The sequence below is a fragment of the Haliaeetus leucocephalus genome, unplaced genomic scaffold (genome assembly GCF_000737465.1).
Source record: "Haliaeetus leucocephalus isolate CR32 unplaced genomic scaffold, Haliaeetus_leucocephalus-4.0 Scaffold140, whole genome shotgun sequence".
In the NCBI taxonomy this organism is placed as follows: Eukaryota; Metazoa; Chordata; class Aves; order Accipitriformes; family Accipitridae; genus Haliaeetus; species Haliaeetus leucocephalus.
In genome coordinates this window covers 6,003,294-6,028,670 of record NW_010972576.1, presented here as the reverse complement: position 1 = coordinate 6,028,670, position 25,377 = coordinate 6,003,294, and the positions used below count along the sequence as shown (strand labels likewise).

At 39.9% G+C, this 25,377-nt stretch overlaps 1 protein-coding gene across 1 annotated transcript in view; it reads left to right on the top strand.

The window, feature by feature from the left end:
- FHDC1 (FH2 domain containing 1) overlaps window positions 1-23,042 on the top strand; it is a 30,773-nt gene extending 7,731 nt beyond the window's left edge. Inside the window, exons 3-11 of the mRNA XM_010586122.1 lie at window positions 392-494; window positions 8,895-8,980; window positions 9,066-9,166; window positions 11,831-11,901; window positions 12,004-12,111; window positions 13,019-13,089; window positions 15,443-15,560; window positions 17,822-17,986; window positions 20,997-23,042. Of these exons, the coding sequence (XP_010584424.1) occupies window positions 392-494; window positions 8,895-8,980; window positions 9,066-9,166; window positions 11,831-11,901; window positions 12,004-12,111; window positions 13,019-13,089; window positions 15,443-15,560; window positions 17,822-17,986; window positions 20,997-23,042 (2,869 nt within the window). The remainder of the gene's footprint in view (window positions 1-391; window positions 495-8,894; window positions 8,981-9,065; window positions 9,167-11,830; window positions 11,902-12,003; window positions 12,112-13,018; window positions 13,090-15,442; window positions 15,561-17,821; window positions 17,987-20,996) is intronic.
- The last annotated feature ends 2,335 nt before the right edge of the window (window positions 23,043-25,377 follow it).

Below are 25,377 nucleotides of genomic sequence, written 5' to 3'. Positions count from 1 at the left end.
GACTTAGCACCAAACATTTAGAGTTTGCTACTGTTAACCAGTTAAAGTGAGTTTTCATGTATAGTTAAGGGAAGCCCATATATCTCATGTAATACTGCATGAGAGCTGTTTTTTGCTGGCTTCCTTTCTTTATAAAGAATTAATAGGAAGAAGTGAGGTGAGGATTTTTTTTTTTAAGAGCAAGCTGTTTCAATGCTGGTTTTATTCACTGATAATGTTGCCCTTCAGTAAAGGCATCACTGAAAGTGGTGTTAGAACAATGCTGCTGTGGACACTGATACATAACCTCATTATAATTTCTTTGAGTAGCCTGGGCATGGCTTTTTTCAATTTGTTGCAACTATTCACCCTGCAAGTGTTAGAAATGTGTATGCTCAATTGTTTTTTCAAGGTCTGCTGAATCTATCATTGAAGATATTTATCATGGAAGAAGTGAGCCCTATGGTTCTGAACTGCTGCATGAATTTCTTAAATTATTACCAGAAGCAGAGGAGGTAAATAATGGTTTTATATGGAACTTATTTTTTTGTAGAGTTCTACTGCCTGGGATTCCAACATGAAGGTCTGTAAAAGAGGAATCCCAAGGCCTTCCTGAGGACGGGGATAGGAAACCACTGAGTGCAAAGGTTCAATCTTCATTTGACATGTGGTATTGAGGTTGTAGTGTAGTTGTTCCCTTCGCATCAAGTAATTTCACCTACTTTTAAGGTGCTTCTTAATGAAAGTAGTGATAAGGTATTTTTGTTTCTCTGATGTCCCTTATGATGTCCCTTTTGTACCATGAACATTTAAGCAAGACCTGGAACCCTCCTGTGTGCAGATAATTCTGCTCTGGAGGGGGGTCAGAAAACTCAGACTCAAAGTATATCCTAATGCAAACAAACCAAGTTTCACTTCTTTGGCACCTGCCTTACGCTTTCCCATTGCAATGCCTGCGAGTTGAGTATTGGTAGCCCTATGCTACTGTCTCTTCTCCATTCTGGTTTGCTGCCTGCTTGGTGCATCTGGGATGCACCTGCTCTTGGACCTGGGTCACTGGGTTCCAACAGGGCAGAAAGGCTGCTCTGCTGTACAGCACCCATAGAATTTGCTAACATGACTTAGTGCTCCAAAGGAGACATGTTAGAAGGCACAGAATTACCAGCAGCACCTTCTGCAATGTCCCTGTGCTCACCATATGACCAACATGCAAGTGCTGCTTTCTCCCCTCCCAGTCCCAACCTTCAAGTCCATTCACATGACTAAAGAGGTGAAGCTTCATCCACTGACCTGGGAGCTCTGCTTAATGATGCACAGTTCCTTGTCTGCTCATGTATTTCCACTGACTCATTTGTATGTACTTGAGAGAAATGTATACCACAAACTTGACAAAATTAGCATTAGAATTGCTTGAGTGCTTCACATCAAAGTGATGTCTGAAACCTGGGAAATTGCTAGTTAACATCCACATACACATCAGCCTCAAGTCCCATGCTTTACCACTTCAAGGTCATACTGTCAAAGCACTCTGTTTCCTCTGTGCAGCAGCAAATCTCAGATCCAGTCAACAGCATAGCATGTTGTATTATTTTGCTGTCAAATATATAACCCTAAACTTGGCTGCTTTTGCAGGCAATCTTATAAAAACTGTGTTCTATTATTATATTTAATTAATAATTTTTTAGAGTTGGGGGATATTAACAAGTTGAAATGTAATTAATCTGAAAGAAAGAGGTAACTAGTTCTGGGAGCTCAAAACTATTCCCCATTCCCTCTTTATTCGACTTTCAGTACATATTCCTGTATTTAAGCAGAATTTATCTCCTTCCTGAAAGAGTCAGACAGAGGAGAACAGTGAATTACTAACTTAAAAGAAAGTGACTCCTAGTTAACTTTGTGTATATTCAGCAAATTAGACTGAAAGAAAGGTGTTTTTTCTTCTTTTCCTCTTTCTGGTTTAGATCTTGGTTGTTATTTTATGACAAGTAGAAAATCTTTCAAATAACATACTCATATGTTACATAAATGTTGTAATTCAGATAGAATTGTAATGTAAGTTGTTGAATTTTATCAGAATTTTGTCTGCAATACTCAGCTAGATGCTTTAGATATCCAGTAGGTGCTGCTAAGAGTGAAAAGGTGTCTTTATTTCCTAGTAGATGATTTGACAACAGGCCTGCCCCTCAAGATAGTAGGGCCAGAGCACTTAAGAAGTGCTTTTAAGGAGGTGCTTGAGAAATTAATAGAAGAGATTTTTATGGTGCAGAGGAGTATTAGAAATTAAGGGGTAATAGACATTAGATTTGTTGCTGTTCCCAAGAGAAGGCTGGAAAGAGGCTTTTACCCAGTGTGCAGGTATTTGTATGTATTTAATTAGTTCCATGCTTCAGAGATCTCATTACTCACTGTCAGGAAAAGGAAAGATCCCCCCTTTCCCTTCGTTACTCCCCTGTAATTGTTTAACTTCTTGGGATTTTTCTCCATGAGAGCTGGGGGGCGGGGGGCAGGACAAGGAGAAGATCGCAACTGTGAGGGACTGATGCTCCTGCTGGTATGGAAAAATGTTTCAGTGCCTTCATGTCCTCATGCTTCAAGTGTTCAAAGAATAAGCAGGTCTAATAACTCGTTTACTACTATGACGCCTAAAATTTTAGCGTAGTCAATTAAAAAATCTGTTCTCTTTAGGAGCCTCAGAGCTTTTGTTGTTTGTCTTTCTCAGCACTATTTTTTCCCCTAAATGTATGTTCATTGTTCTCCTTGTATGTCCCCTTCTTTTTTGTTAGTTTATTATCTGCCTCCTAGTCTGAATACCTGTCTCCTGGAATAGTGATTCACCATTTGCTAAGGGAAGCCATCAGAGCTACGGGGAAGCCATCCAAACTGTACGGTCCCTCTCCACATACAGATAATCCAAAATCACTAGAGATATCAGATGAAGTGGTGTTATTTGTTCTGCTGTTCCCTATTCTGCTTAATAGTCCCTAATGTCTTTTTGATCTGGTTGTCGTATCACATGAGAGAGCTTTGACAAGGTGTCATCACATTGGCCTGTTCCTGCAGAATGTTGCACCTGTCCTCAGCAAGGGTTCCCTGGGATTATGCATAGATACTTCTTGTTCTCCTAAAGACCTGCTTTGGTGTTGTAGGGGTTGAGAATTACTCTGAGCAGAGACTTAAGCAGTCAGATCCGAAAAGGTTAATTGGTGGTTAACCATGGGTGGGCTTCTGCAGTTCCTCCATATACTCTTCTTTTCAGCAGCTCAGGTATTTACAGTCACATTTCCCAGTAGCACAGTTGTCTTGCAGGTTGCAATGAGAGCCAAGTACCCCCTGCCAGGCATGTGCTCCACCCTAATAACTGTGTTTGGAGATGTCTTCTACTTTTTCTTTTATACGGTACCATAAATCCTTAGTCTGTAAAAGTGAAAGGAGGGAGAGAGGAACACTGTTCCTGGTCATAGCTGTAGAAAGGGCAACTCTGGACCGTCACGTTTCTTCTTTTTTACCAACAACCTTTACAGTTTTATCTAGTGTGAATAAACACTGGATTTATACTCCAATCTTATCTTATGTAGAAGTGCTGTGATATATAGTCACATTACCTGAATGTTCCCCTGGTCACCAGTTTGACGTATGTGACATATTTTACATAATTGCAGTCTATATTATCTCAGGCACCTGATGGACGTTCCAGAGTTTTTGAAATGGAACAGCTTTTTAATAATGGAGGCTAAGTACTCGGGCTAACAAATACATTTAACATCTGTTGTCTTTAAAATTATTTTTTCTTTTTGCAGTGTTGTAATGTGGCAACTCTGTTTACATGCAAAAATAGGTGTTGTAATTTTCTAGTAATTTTCTAGCTGTTTTCAATGAAGAATCCCAACAGCTATGGAAGCTGTTGGGATTTTTGTGTATAAATGGCAAATACTGGCTCTTTGCTGGATGTTTTTGTCAAACTAAGACCATTATCAAAATATTGGCACTGCTCTGAAGTCTTTTGTCAAACTGAAAATGTTTGGGTATTTTCAAATGTTTAATTTGAAAAACTTGCTAAGTTCTTGAAGCTGGCAAACCTGGAGCTTGCTGCAAGGTTCCACTCAATGTTTTGTTTAGGGCTGTGGGTGTGGCACCAGCCTAGCCATCATACAGTGGTTAAAAAAAAAGACCAAGAAAAGGTATAAAAATTCTCAATACATTAACAAGTAAGATAAGATGACTGATTTTGTGTAAGCCTTGTTAGAAATCCTGCTGTTTGTACCTTACTGTGGTTAGCAGTTTTGTAAAAGGAAGAAATGCTAATTTGGAATCTCTTTGCTTCATCCCTTTTGCAGGGAGCCTTTGTCTTGACTGAAGCAATGCCCTTCTCTGCTATATCACTTCTAAAAAGATTCCTAGCTGTTTCTTAACAATATACTGTTAAAATGGCTGACAGCTGTCATTTACTGGCATCCTGACCAAAACAGAGGAGAAGCTTTTAGCTGCTTTTATGTGCATATCATTGCACTCATCAGCAGGCCCAGACTGGTAAAAGCTGAGAGAGTCCAGTGTTTAACGAGCTAGAATAGCCAGAATTTGTACTTTAAATATATACAGAAGAGAGCATATCATACTGCTAATCAGCTCACCCACACACATGCACACCGAGTTTATCAACACAATGTCTTAACTTCCTTTATAATGTCTCAAGCCTGTCCTTTGCTCGTATACTCTGTTTTAAAACCCTCATCATCTGTCACCTGCTTTACTGGAATTGTTTCTGTCTGTCAGCTCTACCCTTTTCAAACCGTGTTTGTGTAGGTAACTGCCCCCTCCTTTCCTCAGCCAGTGCTGTTGTATGGTTGACCATCCTTCATAGCTTTCATCTACTGCTTCTTTTTTTGTCCCTTGTGATAGCTGCAGGTTTTTCTCTTTATCATTTGCTGATAGAGGTTTGCCACTGCCCTGGCATGTGCCCCATGGTGCCTAATAAACCTAATACATTAGCTGCTTTCCCACATGCCCTTGTAGTTGGATTCCGCTGTGATGGATTTTGGGGTTTTGGTAATTTTTTAACTCTGTTTTTCTTTAGTGGCCTGAATGTTTGCAACGGTATGGAAATACTAAAAAAAAAAAAAATCCCAAGAAAATGTTTACTTCTCTGGACTATTGCACTCAGCTTTACTTGTTTGTAACATGGCAGATATTTGGCCTATTTGATCAGAATGCAGGGAAATACTTAGTTACAAGCATATATGAAGATGAGTGTTGTACTGATTTATATTCTTCTTCAAAGATCCTGCATAGGAGTGCAACATGCCTGTTTTATGCCATAAGGTAAAATCCCACTAGTTGTAAAGAAGTGCTACTGGTAGCTCAAAAATGATTGAAAACTTGAGTGGCAGGAATGCAGTAGCTTTCCTGCCTGCAGTAGCTTTCCTACCTGCGAAGAATAATGAGATACTTACAATAGACTTATCAACTCCAATTGTTCACAAATCAAAGATCAGGCTTTCTCTGTTTCATAACTGTTTTTAAAATGAAGCAAATTACATATGTGAGAACCTTCTGTATCTAAAATCTGATTTAGTGTGCATGGGCATGCATGGACAGGGCAAATGCATATTCCATATATAAATATAATGAAAAATTAAATTAGTAGCTCTGCACCCAATTTGAGTAATACAGAACCGAGCATACAATGTAATTATGCTCTCTTGCATGTATACATTACACTGCCATATCTTGGTATGTGGCTGCATACTGTTGTGGAAAAGATTTTGTTGTGCTTGAAGAGAGGAGGTCAAGGCCAGGACTGATAGAGTTATTCATTGTGATTCTAAAATAAACCACATTTTTTTAGCTCTTTCATGTTTTCAGACTAATTATAAACCTACCTACTATATCTGTTAACGTGATTAATAGTGAATGTTGTTGTCAATCCCCATAGTTTCTTTGCAGTTCCTGGCTGCATTTGGTATTTGAATTTGAACCCTGAGAGTCTCAGTTCTCTTTGGGAAGACTTGGACAACAGGGCTGCAGAGAGAAGAGACCAATTCCACGGGCTTTTGAGTAGCCTCCCTTGGAACGTGTAGGGGCAGCCATCCAAAATGTGTTTCAGTAATTTTTAGCTTTGGAGTTCAGAAGCTTTTCTTTTAGTTTATAGATAGTGTCAATTAAGTCAAATAACTTTTTTTTTTTTTTTCAGCTTCATGGTGATATAACTGGTCTTTTTCAATTATGAAATTTGTAATACAGAGGGAACACAAAATAAATTGTGTGTCCCTCTGTAAACCCACCTTGCTTGGGTTTTGGGCTTGTCAGGTGAGCTTCTTTGCTGCTGCTTATAAAGGTAGTTTTGGACATCTAAGGCAAACACAGTGGGGGTTAAAATGGCTGATGTGGGCTGGAAAAGGGTAACCAGGCGGTGAGCACATCTTTGTTTTAAGGCTGATTACACAGTGTTTTGGGTTGACTAGTGCCCAGAGCTTTTTGCATTGTGACATTCGCATCCCATCCTACCCATCAGAAGGCAGCCTCATCGATGTCTTCTGTTGTGCGTGTAGAGGAAAGTTCCTCCTCTGGATGAATTCTAGGATTTAGTACTCCCTTGTACCACTACAGGCATTTTTCCTAATATAAGAGGGTAGAAGAAAGAGGATTTTATCCAATGTCTGTAAAATTAACATTCCACATAGATAACATTGATTGGTACTTACTGTCAAAAGTATATTTAAATATAGTACAGGTAGCATGAATAAGTTAATATTCCTGTGAGTATCTCAGGATCTCTTGTTCACTTTTTGTGCATTTAAATCTTAAAATTCTACCTTCCTATAATTGCCTGTGGTTTATATGACCTTGATTTTGGTGATTTGGGGTGGTTTTTTTGGTGGGCTGCTTTTCCCCCCCCCCACCCCTCCCCCCACCCCAATTCTGAATGCCTGTATCCTTTTCAGGCAAACTTTCATGTTTACAACATACTAAAATGAGGCTGGAGAATTTGAAATTTTTGTTGTTTAGGTTGCGGACCACTATTTTTTGGAAGGTAGGTTAAAGAACACTTGCAAAGACTGAGAAAGTAGGTGTCTCCCACTCCCCACTTCATGATGTAGGAAAAAGTGTTTATTTTTAGTTTGTTTCTTGCTCGTTTAACACCTTAGAAATATCAGGAATGTCAGGTCTGGTCTTTCCTGTTTTTTTGTTGGCAGACTTCTTGAATGACTCTGTAAATTAGGAGTTTTCTCAGGCCTCAAAAAAATGAGTATGCCGGTTTTCTTTAGAAGGGTGTTTTTTTGGGGTGTTTTTGGTTAAAGGGGGGGGGGGGGGGGGTGTTAGCAAATGGAGTTAGGTAGCCTGAATAAGAATTGCTCTTTGATTAGAAGTCTCTTTCTCCGTCATTCGTTTTTGCTGGGTTTTTTGTTTGTTTGTTTGTGTTTTTTTTAATTTGAAAAGGAAGTTTTTTCTGTTCTGGGTTTAATTTGTAGTTTTTGTTTTCTCTTTCTTAATGTGCTCTCAACATTTTAATTTTTTTATGATGTGGAGAAAGAATGGGAATAAAGCAGAACAAAGCTATTAAAAGAATCCTTTTCCTCTGCTAGTCCAGAATTTATTTTAAATCCCTGATTTAGCATAGTGTATGTTGTCTTCCACTACAAATCAGTTACTTTTTTTACTGTGAAAGCAGAAAAATAACCTATGTGATCAGTTTGGAGCCTGATGCTTTAAAAAAACTGTGGGTATCTTGCTAAATCATGGCAACCTGATAGCTCTTAATCTCCTGATGTAGTGTGCCACTCTCCAGGATAGCTTAATACGATTTCCAAAACTGAAGACCATCTGTGTAAATGTAGTTGTGAATGGGCTTTAAGTGTAGTGTTGTAAAAAGGAAGGATCATGGGCTGGTGGAAACATAAAACTCATACTGGGTGTGAACTTGTTGGTTGAATGAAGAAATAGTGTAATTGAAAGCGAGCTCTGCTTTTGGACACAGTTGCTGTGTTGGCAGATGCGGAAGCAATTCCAGTTACACTTAAAACTATATGCATGTATTTTCCAGTTTTTCTATATAAACAAATAGTAAGTATGTGAGCAGATCAGTGGCTTCCAGATCATGCAAATATGTGGATTTTGGTGGGGCTGGGAAGGAAGATTGACAAAATTAATGCAGTGATATTTCCTTTGCATGTAAATGGTGTTCTCAAAGTACTGGCAGCAAATAACTTCAAATACAAGATTGCATTTATCTTTAAAATATTTTGTATGAGTGAAAAAAAATACAAACTCAAGAGCATGAAGTTTACCCCTTAAGAGAGTTTTAGAGGAAATGGTTGAAGGAAGTATCTGGAAAAAAACCATAACTTAAACCTTGGCTGCATTTTGCCAAAGAGATCTAGGCAGTCCTGTGCTGGAAATGCTGAACACAGTTAACTTTAAGCTATGCCCAAGTGTGTATCATCACAGTTGTTGAAGAGTCAAGGATCATTTTTCAGATCATCACTTAAGCAGCTATTGCGTGGGTGAACAGCTAGAGAACGGCAAATGGACCAGTCGGAAAGAAAAGAGCCAATTCTCCTGGGGAAACTGGGACAGCAATGACCTAAACATAGTGATGAGAGCAATCATTGATCAGAAATCAGAACGATGAATTGGAAATCAGAAATCAGAATCACCAATCAGAACAATGGCATCATATTTCTTCTGCTGGACTGCGTAGCTAGGTTTTTGGGAGAAGAGTGATGTTAGTGGTTTTACTTTTCTGTGATTGGGATGTGTGCAAATTACGGGAGTTTGTACAGTGATGCCATTCAGTCACTGAGTGGACTCTCTAATGCCTCCTGTTAAATTTACTGCTTTTCAAGGTGTTTCCCTCCAAAGTCAAGTTAATCTTGATCTTTTGATAAAATTCTTTGCTAGTGTTTTTTTCTCTTTTCTAGGTAAAGAAATTAAAAGCCTTTGATGGAGATGCATCAAAACTGTCTCAAGCTGATTCCTTCATGTATTTACTAATCCAGGTGCCAAAGTAAGGAGATAGTAGGTTTATTCTGTTCACGATAAATGTTCTCTTTTGGCTGTCAGTTTTAAACCTGTTTGTTTGTGTGCTCCAGCTACGCTCTTAGGATTGAAGCCATGGTGTTAGAGAGGGAGTTCTCACCCTCCTGTGCTTCTCTACAGGATGACATGAAAATTATAAGACGGGCAACAAAAGGTAATGAAGCATGTTGGGACATGCCTAATACTCTTGGTTTTGTTAGCGTGTTAATTAGTCTGCATTACGAAGAGTAGAGCTTGAATTTCAGGTACCTTTGCTATTAAAAGGAAGCTAACTCCCCTCTGACAAATGCCTACACGGTGTGCCTAGCTAATTTTTGCTTCCAAAATAAAAAATCTGGAGACTTTGGACACTAGCAGTGAGTTCATGACCAAAGCCTACAAGTGGTCTATCTGAAACTGACAGAAGTAAAGGCGTCCATGGCCAAATTAGGATAAATCGTCTTTTGAGTACAGTTTGCTCATTCATGCATCACTGTGTCTCTGATAGAATATGATTGTTACACCTCTTTGCTCACTTTCAGAGATCTGCAGAGAAAATCACTGTATAGTTTCCAAATTTCTCTATATGCCATTGCCTTTTGAGGTGGCAATATTGATGGGCTAAAATCTTTATTGTAGAGACAATACTGTTGCTATTCCTCTGTTTTCTTGTTTTGTTCTCTATGTTTCTCTACATTTCTCGTTCATTCTCTACATTTCACAAGTTTTGAAATGCTGCAGCTGGTTATTTTTAAGGTAATCTTGTGTCTTCTACTCTGCAGGAAAATAGTCCTTTTCCTGGTTTCAGTTAAACATTAATGCTGACCTTTTCAAATGCCTTGAGAGCCTATTTGTCCTGTTCCTCAATATGAAATTCCTATTTCATGCTGGCACATTTTCTGACAGGCTTCTAGAGCACTGTTTAGACTGCTTCTAGTGGTGTAAAAAGGCACAGTAGTAAAAATGCTCAACTATGAGCACTAGTGCTTAGGATAGTAGTTTTTAGTGCAATGAAAGGGAGAAAAGCCTGGTGTGTTTTTCCCACCAGTGGGGAAAAATGTGCCTTAGCTTAGGCTGAGGTTTGAGTTTGGCCTTTTATTGGGATCTCTTTCAAATCATTGTTCTTTGTGTTTTGAGCAACAGACATATGTGAGGGAATATGTTATGTATAAAAGCAGCCGCGCCCTGTTGTCCTTCATGTCCCTCATGCAGGACATCTGTGAACTGATGAATTCATTCCCCCCAGAGGCGACGCTTTGGTCTCCAGCTCCTGCATCTGGCCAGTCATGCAAATCAGACTGACTGAGCTTCCCTGTTTTCAGTCCACTTGTGTCATGTGCTCTTCTCCATTTGGTCTTTTCACTTCAGGGTTTGTTGATAGCCCAAAGTTGTTTAGGAATTATGTCTACTTTTCTATTCCCATCTCCTATGTTTCTTTCCTTGTAATTAAGCTGAGAGAATATTTACTTAAATTCTAACGCTGATAATCACTAAGTTTTCGGATGGTTTAAATAGCCTGATGGGTTCTCATCTAGCCTGCTAATGGATGTATCTCATAGTGACACTGAGCAGGCACTTACTATGCAAAATCTTTAGAAGTTGCCTTCTCCTCCTGGCCTTATGAAATTTGGTATTCTCTTTTGTATTCTCTCCTCTTTCTTCCTTCTTGCTTCCTCACCTATAGCGTGTTAGATCAAAGGTTATTTAATTAGTTCTGTGGTTTTAGGCCGCTAATACTGAAATCCAGAAATACAAGGGCTGTCTGCTTCCAAAATGATATTAGTGTATCGTGTTGAGCAGTTCAATGCAGGGTAAATTATAGAATGTGAGCTTCCAAGCAAAATAGTTTTTAAAAGTATTTACACTGCAATCAGAAGGATTCCACCTTTTATTATGTTCATCAGTGTAAAATATAGTACCTTACATTAAAACCAGTTCATGTTCTTTTTCTTGCCATATGGGTACTTGCAAATTTGGAGTTATTTGGTTTGCTGTGCCACTTGTGTAATGCTAATTTATTAACTCTTCACAGTTGTGAATGTCTGTATCTTATTTCTAAGGCAATCCCTCTGGTGACTTTTAAGACATGTATTGTTTTGTGTTCATATGTGGCTGGGTGAAAAGGTGTATGAATTCACATAGAGCACTACTGTGCATTTTGCAAAAAATGGAAATATGTACAAAACAGGCTTCTGTGATGGAAAAACTTTAAAATGCAGTTTTATTCCATTTGACTCTGCATCACACTGAATATAACTTTGTACTAAATCATCTCTGATGTGACTGAAGTAAAATAAATGCTGCTCTGAGTTGGTGATCATACCAAAATAAAATGATGATTCATAGTGGGAGTGGGATAAGCAAGGAAAATTTAAACATTGCCTGTTATCTTTTCAGGCCTGATGGCTAAGTCTCCTAAAAAAAGAATAATTGTTCAAAAGCCCAATCCCAGCAGATGGCAAATGGATCCTGCAGGGTGCAGAATACTTGCCTCACACTGGAATTAGTAGGTGGTGAGGATACTTAACCACTTGCATGAGACACTTTGCACGTTGCAGGATTAGGCCCCAAATGTTTTGTTAGCTACTGGGGTTGCCTTGGAAATACTACACTTGCTAAGCTAAAGTCTGAACATATACTTGAGATTTGTCAACTGTGCTTGTGAAATTGAATTATAGAGTACCCTTTTTTTCCCCATGACCTTTTCAGTTTGTTGTAGTTTTCTGCTAAAATAAAAAATTTCACCTTTAAAAGCTTGAGATGAAGAGGAGTTTGGTAACTGACTGTGTGTATTTCTAAACAAACAATTGTTAGACAGCAATTTTCTTGTTCCTTACAGAGTTAATGACTTGTGAGGAACTGCATTCTATATTGCACTTGGTCCTTCAGGCTGGGAATATTATGAATGCGGTAAGTGACATCCAAAATGGAGATGGCTGATTGACCAAACTTCCTTGTTAGTATTGCAGTCCATTGATGTCATGCCTCAGCTGTTTGCTCGTTTCTTTTTAGGGAGGTTACGCTGGCAATGCGGTTGGATTTAAACTGTCGTCACTACTCAAGCTGGCGGACACAAAAGCAAACAAGCCTGGGATGAGTCTGCTGCATTTTGTTGCTCTGGTATAGAAAATCTATTTTGCTGGTATAAGCAACTGCTACAAATGTAGAGCCACAGATGACAGACAATAGAAGGGGCCACGTGCCTCAGAAAAAGCAGCTTTTTTACAGCTTTGATCCTAATTGTCACCTTTCTTCTCCTGCCACAAAATCCACCAGTTTACCTATGTCTGGTCATCCTATCCAGAAACCCATGGAAAACTTAAGTCTTTTATATCATGTAAAAGCTTGCCTTCATCTAACTTCTTCACTGTAGCTTTTCTCTTATTGTCCTGAATTCTTACACTGTGGAAGTGGCTTATTTTGATAAATATTCTTTCAATCTTCCTGTTGAATCTTTTGAGCAGCGTTTTTGGTAGAGGTGGGTTTTTTTCTCCCTCAGTGACTGACATGTATTTTTAAAGCTGCTGCAGACTTTTTTCAAGTTATTTTTCCTTCCTTTCAGACTTCTTGATTTTAAAAGGGAGATAATTTAAATGCTTCTATATGTGACTTTGGTTATCTGTGTACAAACTGGCTTAACAGATTTCCAGTCAGCTAACAATAGGGTATTAACTGATATTTGTGCAGGAAACATCGTATCTGCTCAAACAGTGGGCATCAGTAAATTGTTCTTTCCTTGACATTCCCTATTAATACACATGGCTTGTGTTCACTGGCAGAAGCAGCTATTATTGTACACTGCAAAATGGAAGCTGCTGTTTAAAGTTTCCAGTTCTGATCCCTGCCTTTTGTTCAGGGGTGTCCTCCAGTCAATTGTGTTAGGATTGAATGGGAAGAAAAACAGTGCAGGAGAGAAACCTTTAAGTGCCCTCCCAGAGTCTTTAGAACTGCTGGACTTAGGGATTTTGGCATGGTGGTGGAATGTTAATGGATTGTGTGTGTTTTGGTTTTGTTCTGTTTGTTTCAGGAAGCCCAAAAGAAAGATGCTGCTCTTCTCAACTTCTCAGAAAAAATTAGGGATGTTCATGATGCCGCCAGGTATGTCAAAAGAAATGCGAGAACTTATGGTTAGACTGTGACTTTGAATTTTCTTATTTGTGAAGCCATGAGGCTTATTCAGAGAAGTCTTGGCACAAAACCTGAGATCTTTACAAATGTTTACTATAGCTTTGAGGGCTTTATTTCCATTTGCTAGCAGAAGTATGCCTGCAATGTGCCTTCAGGTATGAGGTTTTTTATGACATGATCTCCATAGGTTTTTGGTAGTTTTGTCTCTGTCAAATACATGTGCATGTATGTTACTTTTAAGAGATTGAACTAAAAGCATGTTACTGCTTTTCCTTAAACCAATTTTCATCTGCCTCTGAGCAGGCTATAATACTTTTCCAAATCTGGTACCAGGTACAGGTACTGGCCCTGGCTTCTGTTAGATGCTTTTTGATATCTCATTTGCTTCTCCATTTCTGTCTTGGATGGAGAATCTGAAGAGTTTGGGGCTCTCTATTGTTTTCGTCTTAAAGTCTCTAGCTGCATAATTTTAAACTGAACCTGATTCGTACCTCGATAACTGTACTTGCTTTTGTGAGACAGTGTGATCTAAAACCCCAAACTGGAAGCTAGCAAAGCTGGAGTTCTATTGCTAGTTTTGCTGCTTCCTTACTCTTGAGCTTTGGGCAATCTATTTACATTCTTTTCCCAGCTGTAAAATGGATCCAATCTCTTAGATCTGATGCAGGGTTAAGTAAAGTCTGCAAAGGACTCTGAAATCTTCTGAGGAAAGGAGCGGCCATGGAGTTAATCAGAAAATTTTTGAGGGACCACCTGTGTGGCTCTCTGCCATCCAACCCACACACCTTTTTGGCAGTCTGCCATGTGGCCTGCTGGGGAATGTAGCTTCCCTCAGCATCCAAGCCCCTGGCAAACAGCAGGGGAACAGGCAGAATCCCAAATCTGGTGATATTTTTTCTAACCACTTTGTTCTTTGATCACATTTGTTAATGCTGAAAATCTTCTGTTGTAACTCATGCTGAAATCTATTCAGGGAATGCATTCTGTACAGGAAAATGAAACAAAACAAAATACTTGTCTCACCATTGGGCTTGAGGAAGGTCTGTATTAGAGACAACTGTCATGTACAAGTTGCTCATAAATCCTCCCCATTAGAGCATGTTAAAACAGCTACCATTATGTTCGTTATTTTTTATTGTCTTGCCTTCTTTACTTGTAGGCCATCCTCTTCCTCCTTCACAGGCAGAAAAATACAGCCTGTATCTTCTACTGCTTTTCTTATTTGCAAAAACACCCATGATCTGTCCAGAACAGGGAACTAACCTTTGCAGATGAAGTAAGCAGAGAAAAAACAGCACACATTATATTCATTTGTGTGTGCACTGACAAACTTATGCATGCTGTCACCATCCGCTGCCATGTGCACTTCAGTCTGCCACAAATTCTTCAGCTTTACTGTTTTAAAGTCATGCTGCTGGTGAAATGACCTTAGTTAGGAGCATGTGTACAGTTGTTAATTTTTATCATTTTGGAAACTGTAGTGCCTCAACTCCTAAGCAAAACTCAGTTCTCTTGTGAAGGAAATGCCATAGATTTAGAAACATTTACCCTCAAAGTGACTGAGAGATTTGGGTGAGAGCTCCTGTTGTATGGAATGTGGGTCTCCCAGGATAAAGCTTAGATTACATCAGATCAGAGCTTTTTCCTGTGATCTTTGATTTCTGAGTTACCTCTCCACAGGAGCAGCTCTACTGCTGGTATGTGGTAGAAGGATGAAACGTTATAACTGCTGGGTTAAGACTGTGTAGGCTGCATTGCTGTGACTGCTTAGAAGAACATAACATGCAATTTCATGATGCCAGATGCTACTGCCAAAATGGGTAGTCCTGGCTGACAATCCCTTGTGACCTCCTTTTTGTGCCAAGTCCTGTACTTGAACAGTCATGTAATCAGCTGGACCAAGCAAATGATCCATCTGGAAGCAAATTGGTTTTTTGCTTTTCCTAGGTTAATTTTCAGTATAAAGATACGGCTGGGCATCTAGAAAATGAGTGCTAGCACAGGCACCAGGGAGAGAAAAGGAACACCTGGTCAGAGGCAGGGCGGCATTACCCTTTCTCATGGTAAGGTTGGGTAGGACTGGCTGGAGTTAATCATGAAACCACACCCATGGGAATCTTTTCAGGTTGTAAATAAGAAGAAATGTGCTTATCTCTCTCCTAACTTTCAGTGTCTACTCTGGAAAGATTTCCTGAACAGGCAGGTCTTGTTTGATAGCCAGGTTGCACCTCATGTTAAACATCCATTTTTGAAGCATATTGTGGCTAACCTGTAGGCAACTCCTTCCCCTTTGGTAAACATTCTCTGTATATGCTATTTTTAGGTTATCCATTGATAATGTAGAAGCAGAGCTACAGTCGCTGTCTTTCAAGGCAAGATCTGTTAAAGACAGCATTCGGCGAGACCCAAAACTCTTTCACCAGATGGAAAGCTTTCTGCAGGTTTGTAGGGTATCTGTGTTAATGTGTTACTGTCACCTGAATACAGGAGCATTCCTCAGCTGAATGTAATTCATGTGGATGTGTTAGTAAACAGAAGCGTTGTTTTAATATGTCTACCGTATCAGTTGTACAAAGGTATTCCAACTGCATGCTGTTTGTCAAGTAAGAGTGTTGGAAGGACTGTGTTTTTACAGGGAGGGATATTGAGCGTACATTGCCCAAGGCTTGTTAGGCAAGCATGTTTAATGCCTGTGAAATGGCTGATGAAGATCAGTAGTTAAAATATAAGACAGTTTGGATTGGTCGCTGGTTTTGTACTTCGCAGCTGCCCAAAATATAGTATCTGCATGTTTTGCTATACTGGAGCTTGTCAGTTTTAGCTGAGGCTGTGTTATGCCTATGAATCCTGGTTGTTGGGTGACTGAGGAGATATTGTTAGAAGCTGGAAGGTTAAGGGACTGTTTTCTCTACTAATTTACTCTTAGCACAGAGTGTATTATTCTGAGCCGTACCATTACTTCTGGGTGGGTTCTCCTTTTCTTTTTTAGTACTGCAGTGACTTTATAGACATGAATGTGTATTGCACTTAACTTTGATGCAGAGTTCTTGGTATTTTCTGAGTATGTGGTGCTGCCTGGAGAAATACATATTATACTTCAATTAAATTATTTTTCTGTTTCACACTATAGATAATTTTATTAAAAGTAAGAAAGCAGGTGTTGATCTGGAACTTAACCCACCCTGATTTTCAACTTGCAAATGTATTTAATAGTCCCTGCAGTTTTTCAGGTGATGAGAAGTTGATGAAGAAAGGGACAGGTTAAGATTGAAATACCTGTCCTCATTCACTCTGAATTGTTGGCTTTTATCCATTGCACCCAGACTCTTTAACGTTATGTTCTTACATGTTTGGGATTTTTTTTTTAATTTAATAGCTGGTTTTATGTAACACTACAGCCTTGTTTAGGCCGCATTCCAAAAGAAATGTTGGGGGAAAAAATCGTTTTACAAATGCATACCTTACATAAACACTTCCGGTTTTTGTTTCTAAATTACAGTGATAACCAAGCTGATTTAAAAGTCAGCTTTCGTAATCTCATCCTTGTGAATAAATTACTGAAAAATGTGGGAGGAACTAATTTTCTATGTGTGCTTTTATCAGTTGTGCTCTTTATCTTCAATCCAGCTTTTTATTGGGTGCTTTTTTTTTGGTTTTTTGGTTTTGTTTTGTTGGTGTTTTTTTTTTATGAGACTAACAAGTAAGATTTGTTCCTACCCTACTGGCATAATTTGCCAAGTGGCTTTTTGACTGCAGGGTTGGCTTAAACGGTCACCAGTGCCTCCAGTTGTCTATTCCCATCCCAGTGCTGCAGTATCAGAAGTATTTAAGTGATCGTGAGTTACACAGTGTCAGAGAACAGATTTGTCTGAAAATTAACTTTTCTCCCCAGGTTACTTTAAGCCACATGTGGTCTCAGATCTGGGATTGTGCAAGGATGGGAGTGTACGGTTGGTGATGCAGATAGGGGAGACAGAGGGGCAACTGCTGAAAGTGTTTTAAGCAGTTCTGCTGCTCAAAGTCTAACCACAGCCTTATTCTCTTCTTTCTGAATCTTTTTCCACTAATCTACTCCAATCCTGTCTGTATAGCTCTACACTTATGATTCAAAGTGCTACTTTATAGGGACGTTTTCTGGATGTCTTAAAATAGACATATTTCCAGTGGTTCCTTACCTTTCTGGAATGAAAATCTTTTTTATTGTGGTCTAGGGTCAACTTAGGAAGGTCTTGATTCTGTGATGTGTATCAATGAATTTATCCACATGGGGATTTTTGGGGAAAAGTGCGGAGGAGGAATTAATCCATTTATGCTGAGTCGAATGTTGCAGGAAAAATAAGGCATGTGGAGCTTTCAAGGGGCTCCCAGGTGGTCTGTCAGTGTCCTAGTACAGTCTTTGATTTTACTCATCTAAAAATTGAAGTTCTAAGTTTGTTCAAGGGCTTTTGAACTTTTGCCTGGTTTGTATCTTAGTCACTAGAATTTACATTTTGATTGATCCATTTTCCCTGACTTTCCTTACTTTGCTGAAATGACATGTTTCCTTTTGTTAGTAGGAGTTCTCCTTCAACATGTTACTGTCCTGGGCTCTGTAACAGCTCCTAGGTTGGAACATGAATTTCATGAGTTCCTAACGTATATATGACCTGTTGTGACTTCAGTTTTTCTGTCTGGTTCATGCCATGTATGTGTTTTGCTACAGTTTGCTGTAAGACATCTAAAGGAGCTTGAACACCAGAAGCGAGAATTACAAAAGGAGGGAAATGCTCTCATTGACTTTTTCTGTGAAGACAAAGAAACTATGAAGTTGGATGAATGTTTCCAGATATTTAGGGACTTCTGCATAAGATTCAACAAAGCTGTTAAGGTAAGAGCACTGAATGAGATTCTCATGCATTTGAAATAGATATTGGCTCACATGAATTAAGGTTTTTTTTCTGCTTAAGGGACATTTTTTATCTTGTGGTGTTTGATATATTTGCTGGAATGGCTACAGCAAACTGCCCTCCTGTAGGAATTCCTTGCCAGAAGCCAGGTGGGAAATGGTTGTTCTGCCCAGCCCTGTGTGCAGTCCCACTGCTCTGCATCTTCTGCTGCAGGTGGACTAGACCATCGAGATGATATGTCAGGATGGTCTATTGGCCAGCTTGTAAGTGGGCTCCTTCCTCCTCTTTTGGTGAGGAGGTTGGTGATTGCTAAGCTGAGTGGTGGGACAGATTGCACAGACTTCCTGACTAGTGCTCACTGTTCAGGCCTTGGACTGGTAATGTTAGATCACTGGAAAGGCCTTGAGATGTGGCAGCCCATTACATGGACATACCAGCCTGAATCAGCACTAGCTCAGGCTCTCCATTGCCCTCCTTTACATGACTAGACACACTTTACCAAGTAAAGTAAGGACTGTGTATTCTACTTTGTTCTTTCAAATGCTTTTTGTGAGTGAAAATTGCAGTACCAAGATACCTCATCTCCAGTGTTACCGTTCACTTGCGAAGTACCCTGAATTGGTCCCAAATAATTCAAGAAGTATATTGAGATGAAGGAGCAGTATTGGCCTTGGTTACAGTTTTGGATCAGCAAAGTCTGCCTATTGTTACAAATATTTTTTAGGCCTCTATAAATAGCATGAATTAGGTGGATCCACACATTTCTTTATTTTTCTGCCTTACACAATCTGCATTTGACAGCACTTTGTATAAGAGCTTTAGCTCAGAAAAGAGAGAACAATCTTGATTTGTAGCAAGCTGACAGGATGTTCAGCTAACATGTCTGTTGTACCATTAGCTTACCTAACCTTTACCACCCAAGACAGCGTGTAGTTATGCCTGTGTATGAACATTATACAAATATATAAGACCAAATGGTGGTAACTATTGCAAACATTTTAGTGAGAAGTGACTTTATGCATATATGTTCAATTATTTGTGATTGGGCATTTAATTCATAGTCACACATTACAAGTGGTTGTTGGATAGCTTTTACTTCAAGGTCCAATGGGGATCTTTCTTCCTCTCTCTGTAATAAGTAGTTGCACTCTAAAAATGACAAATTAGTCTCTTATTTGCAAATTTTGAGATTTGCTCACTAAGTATGTTGTGGTGATTAACCTCTGTCCCTACAAAATTAACAGAACAATTCAGAATAAAGATTGCAGTTCTGACAAATGAACGTGATGTGTGGACAGCACAGCCAGCAGTCTAAAAAGATGGCTCATACCACAATGGCCATGTGCACATACTTCAAACATTTAAACATTTTTTGCAATTCTTTAACATGCCTATGTGTGCTTAAAATAGATTTTTCATTTGAATAAAATCTCCTGAAGCATGTTTTGGGTGGGGTTAAAATGTTCTGTGTCTAATACGGAATATGATAATGATATCTACAACTATTTTTAACCATTTCTCTTTACAATGGGATATTTAAAGTTGAGCTTTAGCATTTGGCAAGAATTCATTCTGTAATTCCATACCTGTGAAAGAAGGCTCCCTGCCACAGACATTTTTCCTGAAATGCAAGTTTTTTTCTTTTTCCTTTCTTAGCTGTTCAGGTTTTTAGGTCTCTAATACATCTTACCTTTCAGAGCCCAGTGTCGTCTCAAATCCACTTCAAGAGGTGTAGATTAAGCTGTTAATCAAAAAGAAATTCAAGCATTACGCTTTTGTTTACTGAAAGCTTTCAGGTGACTTTTTCTAGTTGTGCAGTTCTTCTGTTGTCACAACAATGGGAAGATCAAACTAGACAGTGCTTCAGACAAATATAGGTGTGTTTTTTTTAAATAGTATGTCATTGCTCAGAACGGATTTAACAGTGCCGGAAAATTGTGTAATTTTTGAATCCTCTGTCAAGACTAGCCTCCCCCTTCTTTCTTTTGCTATAGCTGTACTGGCTGTAGAAACCAAGGTCTTCATTTCAGAAAATAACCTGTGAAGTTCAACCGAAGGTTCAGCTAGATTAAATATGAAGCCTAGAGGTGACAGTTAAAATGTTGATATTCGCAGTAATCCACTGCTAATGATTTTAGTAAAAAGGTGTTGTTACTGTGTTGTCTTTCAAACACAAACTACCTCTCTATGGCTTCCTGAACCAAAACCCCTCAGCCTAGCTGCCAAAATCTCCAGACTGCCCTGGGCAACTTCTGTGCAACAGTTGCCAGTTTTCGAAGCCAACAGTGAATAGTAGATCCGAAACTGGAATGAGGCATTGATGAATGGTCCTTGAGTGGTGTCAGTTGATGTCTAATGATTGTGAGGCATTGTGTAAACTTTTCCATTTGCTTTCATATGCAATTAAGTAATGTCTTTTCACAAAATTTCTAATTATTAATGTTCAAGTGAGAGGTAAGTAGCACCCTGTAGAAACTGCACTTGCTGAGGAACAATTGCAATTGTGATAAGGGAGGATGGAAGGAACACATTGGCTGTGTGCTTGTCAGACAAGTTTGTGTTAAAATATGAATGTAGTGATCAGGTAGAGGTTTGCTCACCTGATAAAACTGCCAGCTTTCAACTTAGTGGGGACTTGAAGCTCTCCATCTTGCAGCAGGAACTCTTTGGCTGGACTTGACATCTACTTGGGTTTGATAGGTCATGTTCTTGGTCTCTGCAGGGACTTGTGCATTTTTTTTCTTATGCTGACCAGACTGATCTGTCACCACCATTAGTTATGCAGGGAACTGCTCTCCATACAGTTAATGGTTGCAGGCTGTGGTTGCCATGGTGATTTCATGTCTGTATGTATTGGGGGTAAGGGGAGGGTGATAGCAGTAGGAGCTAACTTCGAGGGGAAGAAATAAAGGGAAGGATAAAGGAGCATGACTTGTTCTCATGCATAGGACAGTGTCCTCTGAGACGTGTATTTATGCTTTTCCTCATCAGGAAAATAGGGAACGAGAGATCCAGGAACTTCATAGTCTGCAAAGGCGAAAAGAGCTGGAGGAGAAGCGGCGATCCTGGGCAGCTGGAGAGCTTGGGAGCTTTGGGCGGAGCAGCAGTGAAAATGATGTGGAGATGTTGGCCAAAAAAGGACTTGAAGAATTTCTTCCCTTCTTGCAGCAGAGACCTCAAAGCCCTTTGTACAGAAACCCCAATTCTAGACGCTCTCGACTTTCTTTGGGGATTACTGCAGACAGAGAGTTGCAGAGTTTCCTGGAAATCTCCAAAGATGAGGATCCAAACAAGTTTAACAGCCTTCCCCGTGCAAATACCCGACAAGCAAGACCAAACGTAGCCTGGACTGAATCCAAAGAAACGAGAGATCTCAACTTAAATACCTTGCACTTAGACCAACAGTCTGAAACCAAAGTAAAAAGTGGTAGCCTACTGCAGGTGCCTCCAGCTCAGCCCAGTCACTTCAGTGGCTCAACCAGTGCTGGTGCTGGTTACTCACAGAGAAGCACTGACTACAACATGCGCACTTCCAATGTGTCCTGTGAGGAGTCCACAGATATAAATGCTCTGGCCCTTGCAATTGAGGAGCGTGAACTTGTTAAAGGATTACGTAAGTTTGATATTCATGGAGCCAAACCTGCAGAGGATACACCTTTAATATATTTAGAGGATGCTGGTGGAACAGACTTGGAGACTTTAGATGATCTAAGCTTTCATTCCCTTAGCACTGCCGATGACGACCTGCCTCCAGCTTGCAGAAGTTCCGGAGAGGCCCATGACCATAAGGCTAAGGCAGTGGGTTGCAAGAGTGAAGCTTCAGAGCCCAGCAGCAGCAGCCCCATGTCTATGGATACAAGTGTTTCAGGAAGTAGGGAAGATGGGCCGATGTTCTACGTGTCAGATACGACAACTGATTGTTCTTTGACGCTAGACTCTGAAGAGGGAAATGATTTTAAGTCAGCAAGCAATGAAATAAGAAGTGAAGCTGGCAAAGCACGCTCTTCTGGGAATGATGCTCAATACAGGGCTAGAACATTCTTCTCAAACCTGAATTCTGCTTCTGCCAAGGATATGTCTCTTCACGCTTCTGCAAATGATAAGGATGATGCCAATAGCAAGCACACCCTTCCTAAAGAAAAGCCCATAAAAAATAAAGACCTAGCAGGGGCAAAGAGAAACTCTCTAAAAGATAGATCTCCAAGCTCCTCAAAATCCAGTGGTACTCGCCCTAGCCACACAGCTTCTTCCAGACCTGTAAGAACGTTGAATGCCTCTGAGAACGAAAGTATGAGGAAAGTGGTGCCTATTTCTCGGTCAAACAGAGCACCGAGCAGTGTGAAAAAGCCGGAAGCCAAGCCAGCACTTCGTGAAACTAGTACAGTGGAAAGTCGGCTGTCTCGTCGCAGCTCTGTCCGAGGCACAACAGACACACTGCCAAGAAGTCCTTACAGGCATAGCATGTCGGTAGAAGAGCCAAAGTTACAAAGGGGCACTGTCACCTCAAGCAGTGCTCATTTTGAGAGGGACAGAGTCTCTCTCAAGAAGCCAAGCTCTAAACCTGTTAGAAGTAACATAAAATCAAAGATAGACGAAACGAAGATGTGTCGCTCCAGCGTAAAAGCCCAGACCCCTACAGATGACACCAAGGTTACCACAGTCATTGTTCCCAAAACACCATCCACTGTCCCAAACTTTGCAAGGAATACAGTGGCTTCTTCTTCTAAGCGTGCAAAAGTGGATCTATCCAGCTCGTCCAAACCTCCAACCATCACAAGGTCTGTGTCCCAGAGGCTGCCTAAAGCGAAGCCAGCAGCGACCTCTGATGATCTGAGTCCAAAGGAGAACAGTGTGAGTACCTTAAAGAGAGCAAGTAGTGCCAGAGTGGTTGGAAGAAGCATCCTGCAGGGAGAAGCTGTCAGCGCTAAAGTAGAGCCTGCACCAAAGGAGCAGGGAACAGTGGAAAAGGCCTCTCTCAAACTGAAAGATGCAAATCGGACCACAATTGGTAAAATACTGAAGCCGTTACTGAAATAAGGGAAAGGTTTTTTTGAATCTTGGAATGTGAACACTTGTTCATGCACTGGATGAACTGGATGGTTTCATGGATGTCTGTGTCGTGAAATTCCTTAAAACAGTAACATTGCTGATAAGCAACATCATACGCTCATTAAAGTACGGCACACTGTTGGAAAAGGGCAAGTAGTTGTTTTCTGGTCTAAATCCTTTTTTACAAATTCGAATGTATTTGAAGCTACTGTGATGGAATGCGAGCATAACAGCAAATCTTTGCGTATTTGTGATGCAGAAGGTCACAAAAAGCCAAAAAGTTTTAAGAAGTTAAACTACAAGATGAAACGTTTTGTGACAGAAAACATGGATAAAGGCCAGTTTTTGTGTACGTAAGATTATTGCTAAGACTCAAGGCTTTGTGCTGTTTGGTTCCTTATTCGATGTCAAAGTGAATCCTGTGGAACAGTACTGAAAACAAACTTAGGTGATTGTGCTTTCCGTTGCTTTCAATTCCTTGGATTCAGGAACTCTTTTTGCCTGTTGTGAAGTCCATTGCTGGCAATTGGACAGACTGGGACCTGCTGGCCAAAAAATAGTAAAACAAGACATTTGCTGTTTCTGATTGTCTTTAACCTCACTAAAGAATTGATAGCATGTGTTATGAATGTGTATGTGTGTCTGGAGAAGGCTTTCTGCTGGGCAGGAGGCTTATTGTCCAAGAATGCGACAGCATTGTCTTGCATGCACAAGTAGACATGGCTGGTGCTGCATTGAGTAGTGCGGCTGGAGGCTGTGCCTGTTGGAAGGGCCATCAGTAACCATTGGGATGATGACTACTCCTGACTCGTTTTGGTCACAAGCAAACTTGCCAGCTTTTGGTCATACGGAAGTGCCATATATTTGTGATACATATCAAGGATGTTTGCAGTTCAACTCTTGAAGGCTGTGATGTAGTGCCGAGCACTTTCTTACCATTCCACGTTTCCACTGGTTTATCTACTACCAAATTACTTGAATGTTGCAATGGCTCTGATTGAGCCATTAGTTTCCCTGCCACCGCCGCCTCCTCCTCCTCTCCCTCTCCTTGTCAACATGAATATTTAGCATGAAACACAGAGCTTACGCATGACAATGTTTTTGTAGACTTCCTTGGTTGCTTCAGATGTGGTTTTTAATGTTTAAAGACTCTAAAGAATGAATTAAACTAGTATTTGATAAGCTTTTTACAAAATAAAACCACCACTTTTTTCCTGCAGATACAAATTTTAACTCCTGTCAGACTAAGGTACAGAGAATGAGGGAAAACTTGTTCAGCATGCTGTGCATCTTCCCAAGAGAAATGTATGTAGGTAGGGAAACTGATCGTTGTTCTCCTAAGCATCTTATTTGAAGAGTTGCCTTTTTATTCACTTATGAATGAAGCCTCGTTTGAAAATAAAATAAAAAATAAAAGGAAAATCTCTTCGGACAAGTGGCATTGACTTACTAGTGGTAGTTCTGTTTGTCTGCTCTATCACTTAGTGCTGGGAGAGTGTAATTCAATGAGAGTGAGCCATTTAATTGCTCACATGCTTCTCATAGGCTAGTATCAGGGACAGCTAGCTTTGTGTTTTGAATTTGGCAAGGGACCTTTAGCTCTTCCCATGTACCAGCAAATCTTGATGCAGACATCATACCCAAACACCATAAAGTATTGCACTGGGCCTCTTGTTTGAGTCTGTCCCACAGGGAGAATTTATATAGCCTGCTTTTTGGCAAGGGCAAATTTTTGCTTGAAACCCTATAAGCTTTTTGGATACTGCCTCCTTTGTCAGTTAGATACAAAAGCGTCTCCCTTCTTATTTGTATCTGTGTGTGTGTATGCACATCTGCAAGAGCAGATGATGGACTTTTTTCCTTTTTTAAAAAAACAAAAACAAAACAAAAAAATTTTATTGGTAGCAAGCTTGAAAAATAATTTAAATGTGTTTGGAATATGTAAATAAATTTCTATAAATCTGTGTAAAAGAAAACTGAATGTATTTAATGGAACATTTATACATTTCGGAGTAACTCGGTAGTTTAATAAAGTTCCCATTTACTGGGTATGAGGTTTGTACTTTCTCCTTCCTGTTACGCTCTTGGCTTTGGTCCTGGAGATCTCAAACAACTGGAGTCTGGGTGTAGGTGACTCTGGGAGAGTCCTAAAAGGAAGGACTTTAGAGCAGAAATCCTGGCCTTTAAAGTGCTAGGTTTGTTTTTATACTAAGACATGCAATTTAATTTAAGTTTCTGAACATTTCTGAGGCGGCACTTTCTGCACAGGTTTGGGTATAACATGGAAGGCATTAGATGGTAGATGCAGCACTTTGTGTACACA